This window comes from Euprymna scolopes, chromosome 18 (genome assembly GCF_053919585.1).
Source record: "Euprymna scolopes isolate OS-2025 chromosome 18, ASM5391958v1, whole genome shotgun sequence".
Taxonomy (NCBI): Eukaryota; Metazoa; Mollusca; class Cephalopoda; order Sepiida; family Sepiolidae; genus Euprymna; species Euprymna scolopes.
Genome location: NC_136499.1, coordinates 127,168,519 through 127,186,018, shown reverse-complemented (window position 1 = coordinate 127,186,018; position 17,500 = coordinate 127,168,519). Strand labels below are relative to the sequence as shown.

The 17,500-nt window shown below is 36.5% G+C and overlaps 1 protein-coding gene across 1 annotated transcript in view; it reads left to right on the top strand.

Moving 5' to 3' along the window:
• LOC145297815 (caspase-2-like) overlaps positions 1-17,500 on the top strand; it is a 90,448-nt gene that overhangs the window by 46,884 nt on the left and 26,064 nt on the right. Inside the window, exons 6-8 of the mRNA XM_080144128.1 lie at positions 3,349-3,522; positions 11,770-11,989; positions 15,334-15,486. Coding sequence (XP_080000254.1) covers positions 3,349-3,522; positions 11,770-11,989; positions 15,334-15,486 — 547 coding nt within the window. The remainder of the gene's footprint in view (positions 1-3,348; positions 3,523-11,769; positions 11,990-15,333; positions 15,487-17,500) is intronic.

The window sequence follows — 17,500 nt, the reverse complement described above, 5'->3', positions numbered from 1 at the left end:
TCACACTCCTTTTGGCCGAGACTAACAACTGGCCGCCACATTTGGTTTCTTTATTTAGCTCGATATGCGTATCTCAGAGATATACTTGTGTCTTTTACATACGTGCGTGTTTGTGTGTGTATATATATATATATATATATATATATAAAGTTATAAATATATATATGGCATTTAAGCTACAGTGAATATTCTGCATTTCATCCACTCTAGGATTCTTCAGGCTTATGCGTAGAGTAGATGAAATGCGGAATATTCAGTGTAGCTTAAACGCCATATATATTTATAACTTACTAACTAGCTCTACCTACGTATAGAGCACTTTTGAAATAAATACTTAAAGTTTACGCATAAATTTATACTTTCGTATATTAATTTTATGTGAGTAGTTGGTTGTTTTTGTTTTACGGCATATGAACCCTTTTCAGGTTATTTAATGCCAATTTATGTGAGTAAATGAACTATATATATATATATATATATATATATATATATATATATATATATATATATGTATATATATATTGAGACAAGTGTTATTAAAAAGCATGGAATTATTCTGCTTCACTTTTTTCTTTTTTACTTTCTCCAATTTTTTGGCGTTTTTCTCAAAATTGTTTAGGTTAGATCCATAAACCTAAACAATTTTGAGAAAAACGCAAAAAAATTATTCGGAGATTGGAGAAAGTAAAAAAAGAAACAGGAGAATTCTTTAATAACACTTGTCTCTCTCTCTCTCTCTCTCTCTCTCTCTCTCTATATATATATATATATATATATATATATACACACACACACACACACAAATATGCACATATTCTTTTTAATAAAACTTGTCTTAATGAGAATATGCTGCCTAAATATACGTTTATATTTATATATATATATATATATGTGTGTGTGTGTGTGTGTGTGTTTATATATGTATGTGTGTCTGAAATCAAAGGGATGTAGTGTTTACCTGATATACACAATGGTAAACTTCAGACTAATATAAATAACAGTATTTATATATAGAAAATTAAAAAAGCTCAATATGCAATAGAGAAAGAAAGTATTCAGTCGAACAATAAATTTTGATTGTAAAGTTCAACTTAGTTTTAATTTCCTTTCTCTTATATAAATATGTGTTTGTGTGTGTGTGTGTGTATATATATATATATATATATATATATATATATATATATATATATATATATATAGTCATCCACATTCAGTACTGTTTCGCTGTTTTGCAGCTCATCAGTGCGGCTAGACAGGCAACTACCTCGAGCCAGGATTGAAACCCAACCGTTTGTACGGCAGTCAAGGCTCCTAACCATTACCCTATTGGCGGCTGCTGAACGAGTAGTGAATTTAACGATGTTTTGACATCGTCCGAAATACCTAAGCTCGATTTGTTTACACAAAGAGCGTCGCTTAATACGCTAATGGTAATTCGTGTATCACTTCTCAATATGCTCAACTCAAGATGAGGAGCATTATATATGCTAGACATCTTTCTCATTAAAAACAGGCAAAAGTTATAGTCTGTTGACTTAGAATGAATGCTTTCTGCCAAATTTATGGCTGAATATGCTTAAATTTGTGTTCAACATTTGCATTAATTACTCCTCTCTATTAATCCATAACAGTGAATTGAATGGATACCATAATTCTTGGTACGCTGTATCTTATATCACAGCAAAGGTTCATACAAAATTTCAACCAGATTGGCCCAATAGTTTCTGAGAAAAAATAGAATGGACAAACAGACAGATTAAGAGAATTATAATATATAAAGATATGTGGGGAAATGTGTGTGTGTAGTGTAATGGGGAGAAGCCTTGACTGTCATTTGGGCGGTCGTTTGATAAAATAATTATCAACTAGTGAATTTAAATGTCAACTGAATTAAAGGAATAAATTATAAGATGGTCAACATCATGAACTTTGGAATATAGACTTTTGTCATACATTCACCATATTGCTCTGTAATTACATTGAGCTTCTTAAATAAGTATTGGTATATATTATAAGGAAATAAGATATGTTTCCATATATATATAATAAACTCCAGGTTAAATTTAATATATATATATATGTATATATAGTTATCTACAAATATAAAAGCGAAAATGTATGTATGTGTGTTCGCGTTTTCTGTGTGTCTACAAAAGGCTTCTTTCAGAGAAGCGGTCGGCCGGTTCACAACTTTTTAAAACTTTTTATATCACATAGAAATCGTAATATCTCACAGTTAACAACGAAGCTCGCCTATCTATTTAATTTGCTCGATTTCGGGAAGATCAATATTCAATATTTGCCGCTCGCCGCATGTGGGTTAGTCTTTTTCCTATAACATCTTGGGGATGGGAAAAAAAGCGTTCAGCAGTAAATGAATACTATCCCGCAGTCAAACTCATTAAAACGGGCACCTGCTAAATCCAAGTAATTAAATAAATTCAAACGTGTTTCCGTTAGCATCTCGCGGTGGGGCAATGGTTAACATTGCACGTTTTTGTTTTTTGTTTTTTTTTTCACACTTTAATTTACAACTTTGCCTCAACGGTTCGGGTTCGATCCTCATACTTACTTTTTTTTTTTTTTTTTTTTTTTTTTCCCCCCCCCAACACCCGGGTACCCCTCGCTAGTATATAATAAACTCCCGGTTAAGGACAATCCTCTTAATTTGTGTCTAATTTTTGAAAATTAAATATGTCTTTAACTCTTGTTAAAGTGTTTTTTTTAAACGTTTTATTAATTCTTTGTTCTTATATATATATTTATATATATATATATATATTTCTGTGGAAATATATTTCCTTATAATATATACAGATCCTTATTTAAGAAGCTCGATGTAATTACAGAGCACATAATGAATGAATGACAAAAGTCTATATTCCAAAGTTCATGATGTTGACCATCTTATAATTTATTCCTTTAATTCAGTTGACATTTACAATTCTTGACAGTATCTGTTTTGTAGCGCAAAATCAATCATTTAATTATTATATCAATCAGTGAATCTATTATGCCCTTAACTCATCAGAAGAAATAGCAACAATCAATGCATCAAAAGGAAACAAAATGCGTTTAAACATGATTTAAAATCCGCAAATTGGAAGAGAAGCTGTAAATACCTTAGAATATGTTTCCATTATGCCAAAAATGGCGTCATGTGAACATATTGCAATCAATGCTTCACACAAACGATATCGACCTTTTATTTTGTTCACTTTGTTTTTCTAAGACACACACACACATATTTTGCATTTTTTATTATAGAAGCTATATAACAAACAATGCTTCAATCAAGCTACATCAACCTCTTATCTTATATATATATTTTTTTTAAATTTTTTCCAGGCCTACGAAATGAACCATATACCTCGAGGACAGGCAGTAATAATCAACATAAATAAAATTGATGGAATGAAATCTCGAAAGGGTAGCGATATCGATGCATCTAATCTTTGCACTTTGCTGCAGCAGCTGCATTTTATAGTCACTATTTACGAGGGTGAAAACCTGACGGCAAAGGTTTGTGTCCACATTTTTTTACATAAGGTCACCACTTATCAAGTCCTGGAGGCCACTCGAGAATACAGGTTAATAAGCGTACAGTGGTCAATGGGACAATGTTGTAATAATTGTTAGTAGTGGGAATTTGGTAAGTTGGATTACTTAAAGCGAACGGCCTTCGGGACAAGATCAAAGTGTAGTATCTGTCCCGGCAGATGCTGCAAGCTATGACTAGCAAAGACCAGATGTGGGGGCAACCCCACATGCCTGACCATTAACCAGCTCCCATTTCCCACCTCTCGGGAGCTGGTCCCCTTTTTCCCTTCCCCCTCCCTTCACTCCTCACATTAAAAATCGGCCTTGTGCCTAATTTGCTCGGTGGGGGAGCAAATAAATACCATCTGTTCCGGCAGATACTGCAAGCTATGACTAGCTATGACTAGCAAGGACCAGATGTGGGGGCAACCCCACATGTCTGACCTTTAACCAGCTCCCATTTCCCACCTCTCGGGAGCTGGTCCCCTTTTCCCTTCCCCCTCCCTTCACTCCTCACATTAAAAATTGGCCTTGTGCCTAATTTGCTCGGTGGGGGAGCAAATAAATACCATCTGTTCCGGCAGATACTGCAAGCTATGACTAGCTATGACTAGCAAAGACCACATGTGGGGGCAACCCCACATGCCTGACCTTTAACCAGCTCCCATTTCCCACCTCTCGGGAGCTGGTCCCCTTTTTCCCTTCCCCCTCCCTTCACTCCTCACATTAAAAATTGTCCTTGTGCCTAATTTGCTTGGTGGGGGAGCAAATAAATACCATCTGTTCCGGCAGATACTGCAAGCTATGACTAGCTATGACTAGCAAAGACCAGATGTGGGGGTAACCCCACATGCCTGACCATTAATCAGCTCCCATTTCCCACCTCTCGGGAGCTGGTCCCCTTTTTCCCTTCCCCCTCCCTTCACTCCTCACATTAAAAATCGGCCTTGTGCCTAATTTGCTCGGTGGGGGAGCAAATAAATACCATCTGTTCCGGCAGATACTGCAAGCAAAGACCAGATGTGGGAGCAATCCCACATATAAGACCTTGGTCAATGAAGGGGCAACCCTTCATACCAATTGTCACTATCCAGCTCCCCTACTCCCCAGGGAGTTGGTCCCCATTTCCCCTTCACTCCTCACTTTAAAAATCGGCCTTGTGCCTAATTTGCTCAGTGGGGGAGCAAATAAATACCTCAAAGTGTAGTATCTGTTCCGACAGATACTGCAAGCTATGACTAGCAAAGACCATATGTGGGGGTAACCCCACATATCTGACCTTGGTCACTGAAGGGGCAACCCTTCACACCAACAGTTTCTAATCCAGCTCCCACTTCCCTCCTCTCGGGAGCTGGATCCCCCTTTCCCTCCCCCCTCCCCCTATCTCCACATTAAAAAACGGCCTCCTGCCTAATTTGCTCAGTGGGGAAGCAAATAAATATCCAAAGTGTAGTATCTGTTCTTCAGATGCTGCACTTCATTTTCTTGTTCTCTTTCGGTAGAGGAGAAATCCTTCACGACTGAGACAATTTTTATTTTTGTACCTTTTCTCCACGTTAAAAAACGACCCTGGTGTCTAACTCTGTCCCGTGGGGAGGCATAGTAAATTGGATTACTTAAGGGGAATGGCTCATCAAGAACTTGTTTGCATTGGACTTGAAGATAACCATATTATAGTCGGCTAAAAAGCAGGCAAAAGGAAGAGGGGACCATAGAGTGGAGCTCAGACGAGCACTTGCAACGATAATGCAGAGACAGGCTTGCAACATCTATTCTGTGAGAAAAAGGTTGCAGGGAAGAGAAAACGGCATCCACCACTAGATTACAAAGTCTGTTTTGAACTATTGGAGCCAAGTGAGGATTTGAGCGTTGGTAGTGAAAAGATAGAATTTTTCTTTCTGTTTATTAATTATTATATATCTTTGTCTATATTTATATATTCATGTAAAGAATATATATTTGCTTTAATCGTTAAAAACATTTGCCTCAAGAAAAAATAAAAATTCTGCACATTAATGAGAAATTCTGCACATTAATGAGAATTTCGAACACATCACTCAATAAGTACCGGGCCTGACATATAGGCAGCATTTAATTCGCTTTGCAAGATCTTTTTACAAAGGAGCCACCACTTATCAAGGCCCGGAGGCTACTCAAGGATAAGGGTTAATAAGCATACAGTGGTCAATGGGTCAATGTCGTAGTAATTGTTAGTGGAAATTTGGTAAATTGGATTACTTAAGGGGAACGGCTCATCAAGAACTTGTTTACATTGGACTTGAAGACAACCATATTATAATCAGTTGGAAAGTAGGTAAAAGGAAGAGAGTTCCACAAGTGTGCAGTTCTAAGAAAGAAACTTTGTTCATGGAATCTATGATTAGGTTTAGGCACAGATAAAGAGTGTGGGAAATTATTGATCGTGTTTCCAGCTAGATGAGTGTTTTCCGTGCCACGTTGTTTTGTTTTCGGTAGTTATACAAAATCCGCACCACATTATTATCAGGATATTCCGTCGGAAGGTGCCGAACAAAAGTTTCATGTTCTATTTTATTTTTCACAAAAATGCTGACCAATTTTAAAGGTCCTGAAAGAAAACTGTATTTTTTTTTTTTTTTTTTTTTTTTTCCCCATAAAGGCTGGCCAATGTTTAAAATGCTTAAAGTAGTTAAGATTTAAGGAAAAATATAATTTTAATTAAAAACTTGCATTGTATGATTATGTCAATGAAACAATAGTTCTTGTGCTTAAATAATGGTGTTATTATTTAGAAAGCCATTCTTAACATGGAGATGAGGGAGAAAAGCTTTTTAACTCTGTACTTTCACTTAGCAAATTAATATAAACAAAACTCACCATAAAAACACATAAACAAAAGATACCATTGTCAGCTGCTTCGATTTTGTGGGTATTTATTTTGTGTTTTTTTACTTTTAGCTGAACTTACATACATACACAGACAACTGCCCTTTATATATATATATGTGTGTGTGTGTGTGTGTGTACACTAGCAGGGTTACCTGGTGTTGCCCAGGAGAAAAAATATAAATATATCTCAGAAGAGACGTGTCTGATCTATCATTACTTTTATGGTAGGTGCTTGGCTGAGCTCCAATCTATGGTCCTTATCTATAAAACATTCACACCAAATACTTTCCTAGCTACAGCAACCGCCAACAACTTCCCTCGCAGCTTATCGGTGTCTAAAATTAAACAAAAATACCATGAGCAGAGTTTCTTTTCCAGAACTGTCTGTGTGTGGAACGCAATACCATGTGTCTGCTTCCCAGCTGACTATGACATGTCTTCAAATTTAATGTGAGTACATTTCCATTGAGCCGTCCTCTTAAATAATTAAGCTCTATCCGAGTTCTATCAAAACTGATCATCTTGTTTCACCAACACTTAAGTCTTATCCTAGAGTGGCCTACAGGTCTTGATAACTGGTGACTTTCCACAACTTCCCACATAAACAAACTCTTTCTCCTCCATCCAGCATGTTCGTCCCCAACCCTAACACTCCTCAATTTTATAGATTCTTTGAAGAATTTCCAAATTAGTGCATAATAATACTCAAAGAACAAACTTTGTGGATCTTTGTTTTGCAGTTTTTTATGTTTAGTTAGATATGATGGCAGCAAACTTGTTCTCGAGTATTGCCATTACTTAATACATCTCTGGCTCAAATGACGCAGACATGAGCAGCACGTGCCGGACGGTCACTTCTATGAACCTTCTACAGTCCTGAACACCTGCTGAGCCAAACCCTGGAAGATATACAAACACACGTACACACTTGGAGACGGTTATTATACAGATCGCCATAACAGAGTTTGCAAATACCTTCACTGGAAGATATGTAAGAAACTCAACATTCAGTGTAGTATAAACTCCTGGGAACATATACCCGAACGAACAGTTGGGAATGACAACTACACTATTCACTATGACTACATAATCCCTACTGCTACATATCTTGAAAACACAGCTGTTAAACCAGATATAGTGATTTGGGACAGAGCAAACAAAAAAGCGACCGTAATAGAGGTCAGTGTACCCAATGATACAGGGCTTAACAGAGTTGAGAGGGAAAAGATAACAAAGTATCAAGGACTTATGTATGATATGAAACGAAATTGGAAATTAAAAGATGTTTCAATTATACCAGTCATCATAGGAGTAACTGGGCTTATGAAAAAGAACTTTAAAAAGTACATAGCAAGCATACCCGGTGAACCAAGTGCAAGTGAAATACAAACGATTGCACTGAAAGGGACGGCTAGAATCCTGAAAAGATCTCTTGGTTGGACTCACTAAAATAGGGGTAAATGTCAGACATCTGGTTGGATGTCCCATCCCCTAGAAGAAAAAGTTTAAGAAAAATGAAAAAAAAAAAAGAGAGAACTTGAATGTCTATTAGACCCTATCCTCTAGTGTCCAAGGTCTCCCAGGGATTATCACTACAACCTGGTATGAGGATATTTTTCCCTAGAAGTAGACCTTGACTAAATGTTAAAAATCACATGGTATTCACTGCCCAAACTAGATATCCTCACTGGCTTTTACGAGGAATCGTACACCTTCACCAAGTACTGTTACTCCACCAGACTAGATGAATTCTTTTCTCAGAATCCAGTAAAACCAAGAGACGACAAGAATGATGTACTATAAAATGTTAAATTGTTTTCAACTTCTTTACTGAGTGTTTGACTGGTAAAAGAGAACTTTAATGGAATATCTGAATTTCTATGGATTTCATGTAGAGATTAAGTGTTAGCCCCCAGGAAGGGGTTAGGGAAGGGGTTAGGGAAGGAGTTCCTTGATTTCTGAGAACTTTGACCAAAATAAACAGGTTTCGCACAAAAGTCAATTTTCTTTGAAAAATATGGAAAACTAGTTAGGGTGTCCAGTGTTGTCCGGGTGTTTGGAGCGCAAAAAAAAAAAAAAAAAAAAAAAAAAAAAAAAAAAAAAAGTGGTAGTAGGCAGGCAGGCTCGAACCCGCGATGCGAAGGCGTGAAAGAAAAGCTGACATCTTACTGCTACCCTACGTCGCGAGAGGAAGTGAAAAACGTTCACATTTATCGATGTACGTGTTTCCTCACAATCTTGGGGGAAACCAGCTCCCCACAAAAAGGGGAGGTCTTGCAGTGTCCAAATGAATAGCAATTGTCTGATATGAAGGGTTCCCCCCCACATTGATCAAATAATTGCCTTTCTGGATGTCCCAGCCGAGAAGGCCGGCGAATGTGTTCGCTTCGATTAGTTTTGCTCTGTTTATACGAAAAAGAGAAACAAACGCGTGAAACGACAAATTTTTTTAATGTCGATCAAAATAAATGTCAAGACGATGTCCGTTCGCAAATCGGACATATAATAATCGCAAATCGGACATATTATAATTATCGCAAATCGGACATATTATAATTATCGCAAATCGGACATATTATAATAATCGCAAATCGGACATATTATAATAATCGCAAATCGGACATATTATAATAATCGCAAATCGGACATATTATAATAATCGCAAATCGGACATATTATAATAATCGCAAATCGGGCATATTATAATAATCGCAAATCGGGCATATTATAATAATCGCAAATCGGGCATATTATAATAATCGCAAATCGGGCATATTATAATAATCGCAAATCGGACATTCAAAATATTGGACATACAAAAACCGCGCGCACCCGTTTTACCTTCTATTACATAAAAACGAAAGTGTGTTTGCGTGCTTTTTTTGTATGGCCAGCAAAGGTTTATTCCGGGGAGGGGGGGGCACTAATTCTTACAATTTTTTATATACTACCTAGATTATAATATCTCCAATTTACGAAAAGAGGTCACATCTATTTTTTATTTGAGCGATTTTTACACGCTATTTTCGCGCTATTTTTTACTCTCTGCGTGTTTGTTTGGCTTTTCTGTATATAAGCAAAACTGAATCCATAGCAAATGAAGGTTCCTGGCACAGGGACGTCCAGAACGCAATGAGCTTTGATCAATGCGGGTAAAACCCACCATATCAGACAGTTGCTATTCATTTGGACACTCCCCTTTTTATGGGGACCTGGTTTTCCCTAACATCTTGGGAAAACAAATGAATATGCAGAAACTGGCTTGCAGCCACAGTTAAGTGCGGGATTTCATTCCCCTATGGCATGCTGTTTGACCTCATTAAATTTACACACTTGTCACTGAACTTTTTAATCGTTTAATTTCAACCATTCTCAATTCTGCTGCCCTCGTAGCGTTGCAGTAAGTTATCAGGCTATTCGCCTCAAGGCATCGGATTCAAGCCTTCCTGCCTATCACGACTTTTTTTTCCTACACACACACCTCCAAACACTGGGTACCCAGGCTAGTGTTTATATAAATAAATGTGATCTTTACAACTGCTTCATAAAATAAAGCGATAAATGAAAATGATTTTGGTAATTTTGTGGTTTTGTTATCGCGATAAATCTGAACTTTCCAGATGATCGAAAGATCCGGAATTCTGCTGATAATCAAAGAAAAAGATTTCTTTCTTTTTTTTTTTCTTTTTTTTTTTTCTTTTTTTTTTTTTTTTTGTTGTTACATTGAATGAAAACAAACAGTAATGAGTCGTTTTTTTTTTTTTTTTTTTAATTTGTTTTTTTTTTTTACACTTCCTCTTTTTGTGAGGGGAGTTTTTTTTTTTTTTTTTTTTTTTTTAGATTCAATAAATTTTTGGTGACCATATTTTTATTTTTTAGTTTATTTTTTTTTCACTTCCCTTTTTTTTTTTTTAGGGGAGTTTTTTTTTTGGGGGGGGGGTTAGATTCAATAAATTTTTGGTGACCATATTTTATTTTTATTTTTTAGTTTATTTTTTTTTCACTTCCTCTTTTTTTAGGGGAGTTTTTTTTTTTTTTTTTTTTAGATTCAATAAATTTTTGGTGACCATATTTTTATTTTTTTAGTTTATTTTTTTTAATGTAGAAGACAGGGTGGTTGGCAAATTTTCTTTTGCTTTAAGATCAAACGATAACATCAAGTGGAACAAAGCTGAGGGTAATATTCAGCTTCCTATGGAGACGAAGAGATCTTCTTGGAATTTCTGTCTCCACATGAACTCTGTCAAGTAGGTGCTTTCTAATTAGTGCCTATCAGTTCCACACTTGATTTTGTTCCTTTGGTTCCTTCCACATTCTCTCGACATGGTTCGTCGACACGTGTTTAACTCCTCCAACTTTGCTGTATGCCCTCTAGCAATTGGGTTGGCTGTTGTCTTGGGTAAAATGTTTTTTTTAATTAGTGGAAAGAGGGTTTCGGCATTCCTGTTTGGTACGGTAACTAGAACACCTTCCTTCTCTGCGGGGTCATATCCACCGAAAAGCTGGTGTGGATGGAAGGCGCTCGCAACATTATATTTCCTTTTGTTGTAGAGGGATTCATCAACCTCAACTATATGTCCTGGGCCTCCAATCTATCGAGGGTTCTGCCGAAACTACTCAGAACATACATCTCTGCAAAAGTTTTTCCAGTTAAACATTGTATGTTCCGACTTGATGACACACTCATTGCTAATGTTTTTAAATGTCGCCATCTCGTGCACCCATAGATATATGAATTTTAGAATTTGTGCAATTGAAAGATGGGACTGAGAGAAAAACTTCCTCTCCCACAATGCAGTTGGCATCCTGTGTTGTGGATTATGGCATCTCCTGGCATAGCTTTTCCTCATTTTTTTAGATGATGAAGATGCTCACATGCCCAGCATATCTTCATTGTGCCAACAGCTTCTTCTCTTGGGCAAGATGGATAGCAGATTCCTCAAATTGGAGTTTTTCAATGCGATTCATTTTGTTAATTGCTTGTGAACTTAGGCAAAAAATTCATTGAATTGTTTTCTCGTCTGCTAATTGATTGGCTAAGCGGCTCCTGATTCTTTCGCATATCTGCCCAGAAACCCAGAATATAAGTTCATATCAAAGTAATTAAACTCTATAAGTACCATGGTTTTAGATTTTTGGTTTATTATTGTTTATATATCAATTTTTGTTTTGAAAACTTGAATTCAGTAAGTAGAAGACATTGAAAAATTTTGAAAAGTCTTTGAAAATATCTGTACAAACTCTGTAAAATGAAACGGACAGACAATTGCGCTTTATATATAGACATGAAAATGAAACTTTAATGGATGAAATAGTTGCATCAGGAAATTTTTTATGACTTTTTTTTTTTTTTTTTTTCAGAATATAAGTCATAAAGTTTTTGAATTTTCACAAATGGACGCGCACGAAACCGCGGATGCCACTGTGGTCTGTCTTTTAAGCCATGGTGACGACGGCCACATATTTGGATCAGACGGAGAACGAGTTGCTTTAGATAAACTCTTTGCCTATTTTGATGAGGTCAATTGTCCGAACCTGCATAACAAACCCAAAATTTTTATCATTCAAGCCTGTCGAGGAGGTAAGCCATTCCACCATTCCATAATTAAATTGTTGTGATTCGATAATGGTCAACAGGAACTTTTTTTTTTGTTAACTCCAAACAAGGCACCTTGGTATTAAAGGACTGCAATGATTATAGGACAGATTTATAAGAGGAGCAGCATAAGTGGGGAGTTGGGCAGCAAGAAGGCTGTTCACATTACATTTAAATTTCTGCATGCAAGTACAGTTAGGGAACAGGGAGTGAATTCCAAGGATAAACAGTTAAGAAGCTAAAAGAGTAGAAATCTTTTCATCATCTGTGGACCTTTACATTGAATGGGGTGGGATTTTGCTGCTTGGCGGGTTTGTCAGAAGTATTTACGTTAGAGGGGGTACGGTAGCAGTACTTAGGGCAAAGGCTTCTCTCTTCCCCTCTCTCTCTTTATTTAGCGTAACTTTTTCAGAGATCAAATGTTTTTTAACATTTTGCGAGCTCACTTGCCAATCCTTATAATTCAGTGGGTCAAGTATCTGCAAGCGCCACTCTATATGGTCCAATACTTCCTTGGCTACAATTCAAGAATACAATGTTCCTTACAGCTGAATGTCAGGTAGCTCACACTTTTTGCTTCTATGTGGCAGAACCTGCATTTACTGTCATTGCTGAGATTACTCATCTTCTTAAAAGCTTTGGTCATCAAGCCTTGATCTTGGGCAGCCATTATAATCCTCTTCTGATCATAGTGGAACGATCCTCTTTTTAGCCAGTCTCTGGAGCCTTTATCTATTACATCCTGGGTGAATTCATCCAGAAAATACTTGGCACGCTGTTGGTTGGCCCAATTTCTCTTTTTTTATTCTTTTTTTTTTCTTTTTTTTTTTTTTTGCAATGGAAGTTTTTTTTCTCTGTGTGACCAGATTTTTTTTTTTTTTTTTCAGTTTATTATTGTCATTTCTCGATATATATATATATATATATATATATATATATATATATATATATATATATATATATAGTAGTGATTTCAGAAATGAAAAAAGTAGAAAAAAAAATGACTTGGGTGCTGTCAGCTAAAATCAAAACCAAATCTTTAATGTATTTTTTAAGTGGACATGGCTGCCAACTTCCATTTTTCAATTTTTTTTTTTTTTTTCAAATTTTATTTTTTATTTATTTATTTTTTTCAAATTTTATTTTTATTTATTTATTTTTTTCACATTTTATTTATTTAATTTTTTTTTTTTTTTTTTGACCACTTAGCAACTATTTTTATATAAAACAATGATCCACAAAAATACGGTCCTGGATATATATCTAGTGGTGAAGCCCCAGCTCGTGGGCTTTGGGGAGTGTGGAGCCACCCTTTAATTGCCATAGCTCCCGGGTCCACTCTGACCCGGAGTGGTAGTACCTGTTAGGGTCCCAACTATAGAAACCAACTTGAAAACAAATATATTCTATTAAAAAGATTTTCTTCAAAATCTTTGGATTCGGCATTGAATAACCTGAAAAGGGTTGATATGCCATAAAACAACCAACCAACCACAAAACTGCATTTGACTAACCTTGTGAGAAAAAAATGGAGACACAGTTATAGTGTGAAATAAAAATAAAAGCAAAATAAAATCACCTGGTTTGAGATTATTGCAATCCAACATTACTTGTTGGTTTATTATTCATACAGCATTTGTGTGGTCCATTCTTTGAGTTGAATTTGGTGAGATTGAAATCAAAACTGGTAACAGAATTAAACGACAATTAATAACACACAACTGGTTATAAAAATATTTTGTTTATTTAAATTACTTTTCGGTTTCCAAATGACAGTTTTGACATTAATGATGGCATGCGTCATTTTTCATCAATTTTAATTGTTTATTTCACTTTCCTTTTTGGAGAGTTTTTAATAGATAATATATGTCTGTCTTGAAAAGATCTTTAGCAATTTATCAACAGTGATTATTTTCCGTGACTCCCATACGATGATACTTTAGATAATCATAGTTTAATTCGTTTTGAGGGGGGGGGTAGGGTTCTTTTACTGAACCTGTTCTGGGTTTATGCAATTTTTTTCTGTCAAGAAACGCTGGCACAGATGTCCTGCTAATCTAATATATAAAACGCTATATGTCTGTCTGTCTGTTTCCATATTTTCAAACTCTATCTCCTCCGAAACTAAAAGTTGCAGAGCTGTGCTAGGGACCCTCAAATGATTGAATTTTTTATGGGCCGTTCTTTTATGGGTCTTTAGTCGATTAAAATAGTTTTTAAGGGGTCAAAAAATAGGTCAAAATTGAAAAATAGTGACGCATTTTGTACATTCATCTTAGTTTATTTTTAATCAGTTCATATGCGTGTTACGTTGGTACAGTGGTAACGTCATCAGCTTTGAATGCTACAATTTTGATTTCGGTTTCGAATCTAGCTGATGGCACCCAATTATTTTTTTTTTTTACTTTTGAAATCACGATTCTATAAAAATAATAATATACGAAATCTGGACAAATAAAAATATCATATTTAAGCATATTTTACGCCAAGGCAAAGCCGCCACCTGCTGCCGACCCCCACCCCCCACCCCCACATAATGATTAAAAGAGAAAGATTTTGTTTCATGTTTATAACAAGGTGTACGGCACAATCACGTTGACAAACCAGTTCTCGTCAGATCACCGAAGTTAAGCAACGTTGAGCCTGGCCATTATCAGATGGGTGACCATTTGAGAAGGCTAGGCGCTGTATGTGCTCTCCGCTTATCTCGGCATTGTTCCAGTCATCCTGAACCTCCACTTTCCACTGGTATTTATCAATGTCGACTCAGGGGACGTGTGGTTGGAGATTGCGCAACTCTTGCCACAAAAATTTCATGTGCGGGCCCCGTTACAGTGGGTATCCATAGTCTGTCAAGACTGAAGGAAGCACATACATAACAATTGATTTTTCCAAGTACTCCTGCGCCACGAGTACTTATAAAATTGTAAAAGTGATATTCTCTTGAAGATTGAAGGTTCAATTCTCAGTGTGGGTGACTGAAAAATGCAATTGCGAATTATTTAGGACCTCTAACCAGTCATGCCAAAATTAAGCAAAGTTGAGCCTGGCCAGTACCAGATGGGTGACCATTTGGGAAGGCTATGCGCTGTATGTACCTTTTCACCCCGAAAAAAGAACTCCTCGCTACAAAAGTTGGGGGTGGCCTATGCCTCTCCAGGGGTTTAAGGCTATGGATGGGACGGATATAACAAGGTCATAACCGAAATGTTTATTATTTTTAAATTAATGCTTTTTTTACGTGAAGTTGATAAAGTGACAACAAGTGTGGCGGTTAATGAATGAAATATTTTAAAGTTTTTATTTTAAACTTTTTCATTTATTTCCAGATCGTGTTGATAATCGAACAACAACTTCTACAATGGGAGACTTGACTCCTCCAATCGATGAAATTGATGGACCTAATACTTTGACCAGATCTTCCTCTTTGGCGTGTGCACCGTCCAGATCGGATATGATTATTTGTTATCCAACACAGCAAGGTAAGTTATTCGTATTTTTTACTAGACCTCCTGTGACCCGTTATATGTGTTAGTAGCAAGGCTATCTGGCATTGCCAAGGGCAAAAGTGTAATATATTATTAAAATGACTTTTTTTTTATGGTAGAGAAGGTTTCTTGTAATTATTGAAGGAAACAAGTTTAGTCTTGGCAGCATTGAATGTGACCATCCATTTATGTCCCCATTTTACTACAGATTGGAGGTCATCCTCTAGTGTTTCTGCCATTTCTTTAGATATGTGTTCATTTGTTTTCCCCTCATATCTGTTATAGATAGTGGTGTCATCGGCAAATATACCGATCTCAGAAACAATTTTATCAGGGAGGTCATTTATGAATATCAGGAATACTAAAGGTCCAAGGATAGACCCCTGAGGTACTCCCGCATTTATATCATATTGTTTAGATGTACGACCGTCGAGGGCAACCTGGATTTTTCTCTTACTTAAGAAGGATTTAATTATGTTATGTATTCTTCCAGTGATGCCGTATAATCTGATTTTCCTTAGAAGACCATCATGCTAAACCCTGTCAAAAGCCTTAGATATATCGAGGGCTGCTGCTCTACCCTCTCCTGCTTTGTCCAGTAAACGGTATATACGTTTAGAGATTACAGTTAGAATATCTGCTGTCCAACAGCATTGCCTGAATACATATTGTCGGTCAGTCAGAAGTGATGGACTATATTCATTTCTATCTCTAATCCGCAACCTTATTGGGTCTTATTTACATACAACGAAATCTTATTTTTCACAACATTTGACGGAACCTCCTGATATTAACTTCCTGTAATGAGGAATTCTTTGTATTTTCATTACAAACTTTGCTTCCTATAAGATGTATCGCTTGAAGAGGGCTCTAGTCACTGGTAACTGACCGAAACATGGTCATGACTGTGTAGAAACATTGCTGCTTATGTAAAAACAAATAAAAAGTATACTCTGCTCTACTCTGGTATTGAGCACTCTTGTATTAATCTCGTTAAACTTTATTGTTTACTTAACCTCTGGAAAACAATAACCTCTGATTATTTAATATATATATATATATATATATATATATATATATATATATATATATATACAGAGCTGGAAATGCCACACTTGTGAACGAATGTTTTTGTCAACAGCTGGTTATGTCAACCATCTCAAGTCGCACAAAACTCCTGATCAGGTCAACTTTGCACCAATTAGTCCGAACCAAACGATCTGTTTAACATGTAGCAAAATTTGCAAGTCTACTGCTGGTTTGAGAAGACATGTGATTGTTCATAGGAATACTCTTCAACCTCCAGAAGAAGTCAACTCGATGGAATTGCTCAATTTGTATGTCACATCTGTTTCAAGATGTGCAAATCTGCGGCGGGAGAACAGAGTCATCTGAGATGGCATGTACGACAAGATTGGAAGAACTCAATGTGACGACGATCATCTGGAAAGATGTAGCAATCATCATGTATGTATGTATGTATGTCAGGTCATGTCATATGCTACTGGTACCATGTAACCCAGTACTACCTGCCTCATGGTTGGGTCACCGGCGACTAAACTGGTTCCCCCACCAGACTTGTTTGGTGAGGAGAGCGGCTAGTCTCCCTGAAGGATTAAAAACAAGACCTTCCAAAGGGCGAATGAACTCTTTTTCTGGGTCAATGGCCAACTAGCACCATGTATATTTGTGTGTGTGTATATGTGTATTGGGGTAGAGAGGGCTCCCGTAAGCCATGGTGAAGGCAACCTTTCTAGGAGAAGCAAATCTCTGATTTAAAAAACCATAAAGCGGAAGACCAGTACCCGCATTAAGCTGGTCTGCAGTTTAATTTGTTGCTGGCTATCTTGCTCTTGCTTGTTGCTGGATCTCAACATTTTGAACCGAGAGAGAGACTTAGCTGTCGTACAAAGCTAAGACTCTGTAACATCATATTTGTATAGATACTCCCTCAGACATTTGGGCTCATGGATTTTAAATGTCTGAGGGAGTGGCGCTCGTCTGACAA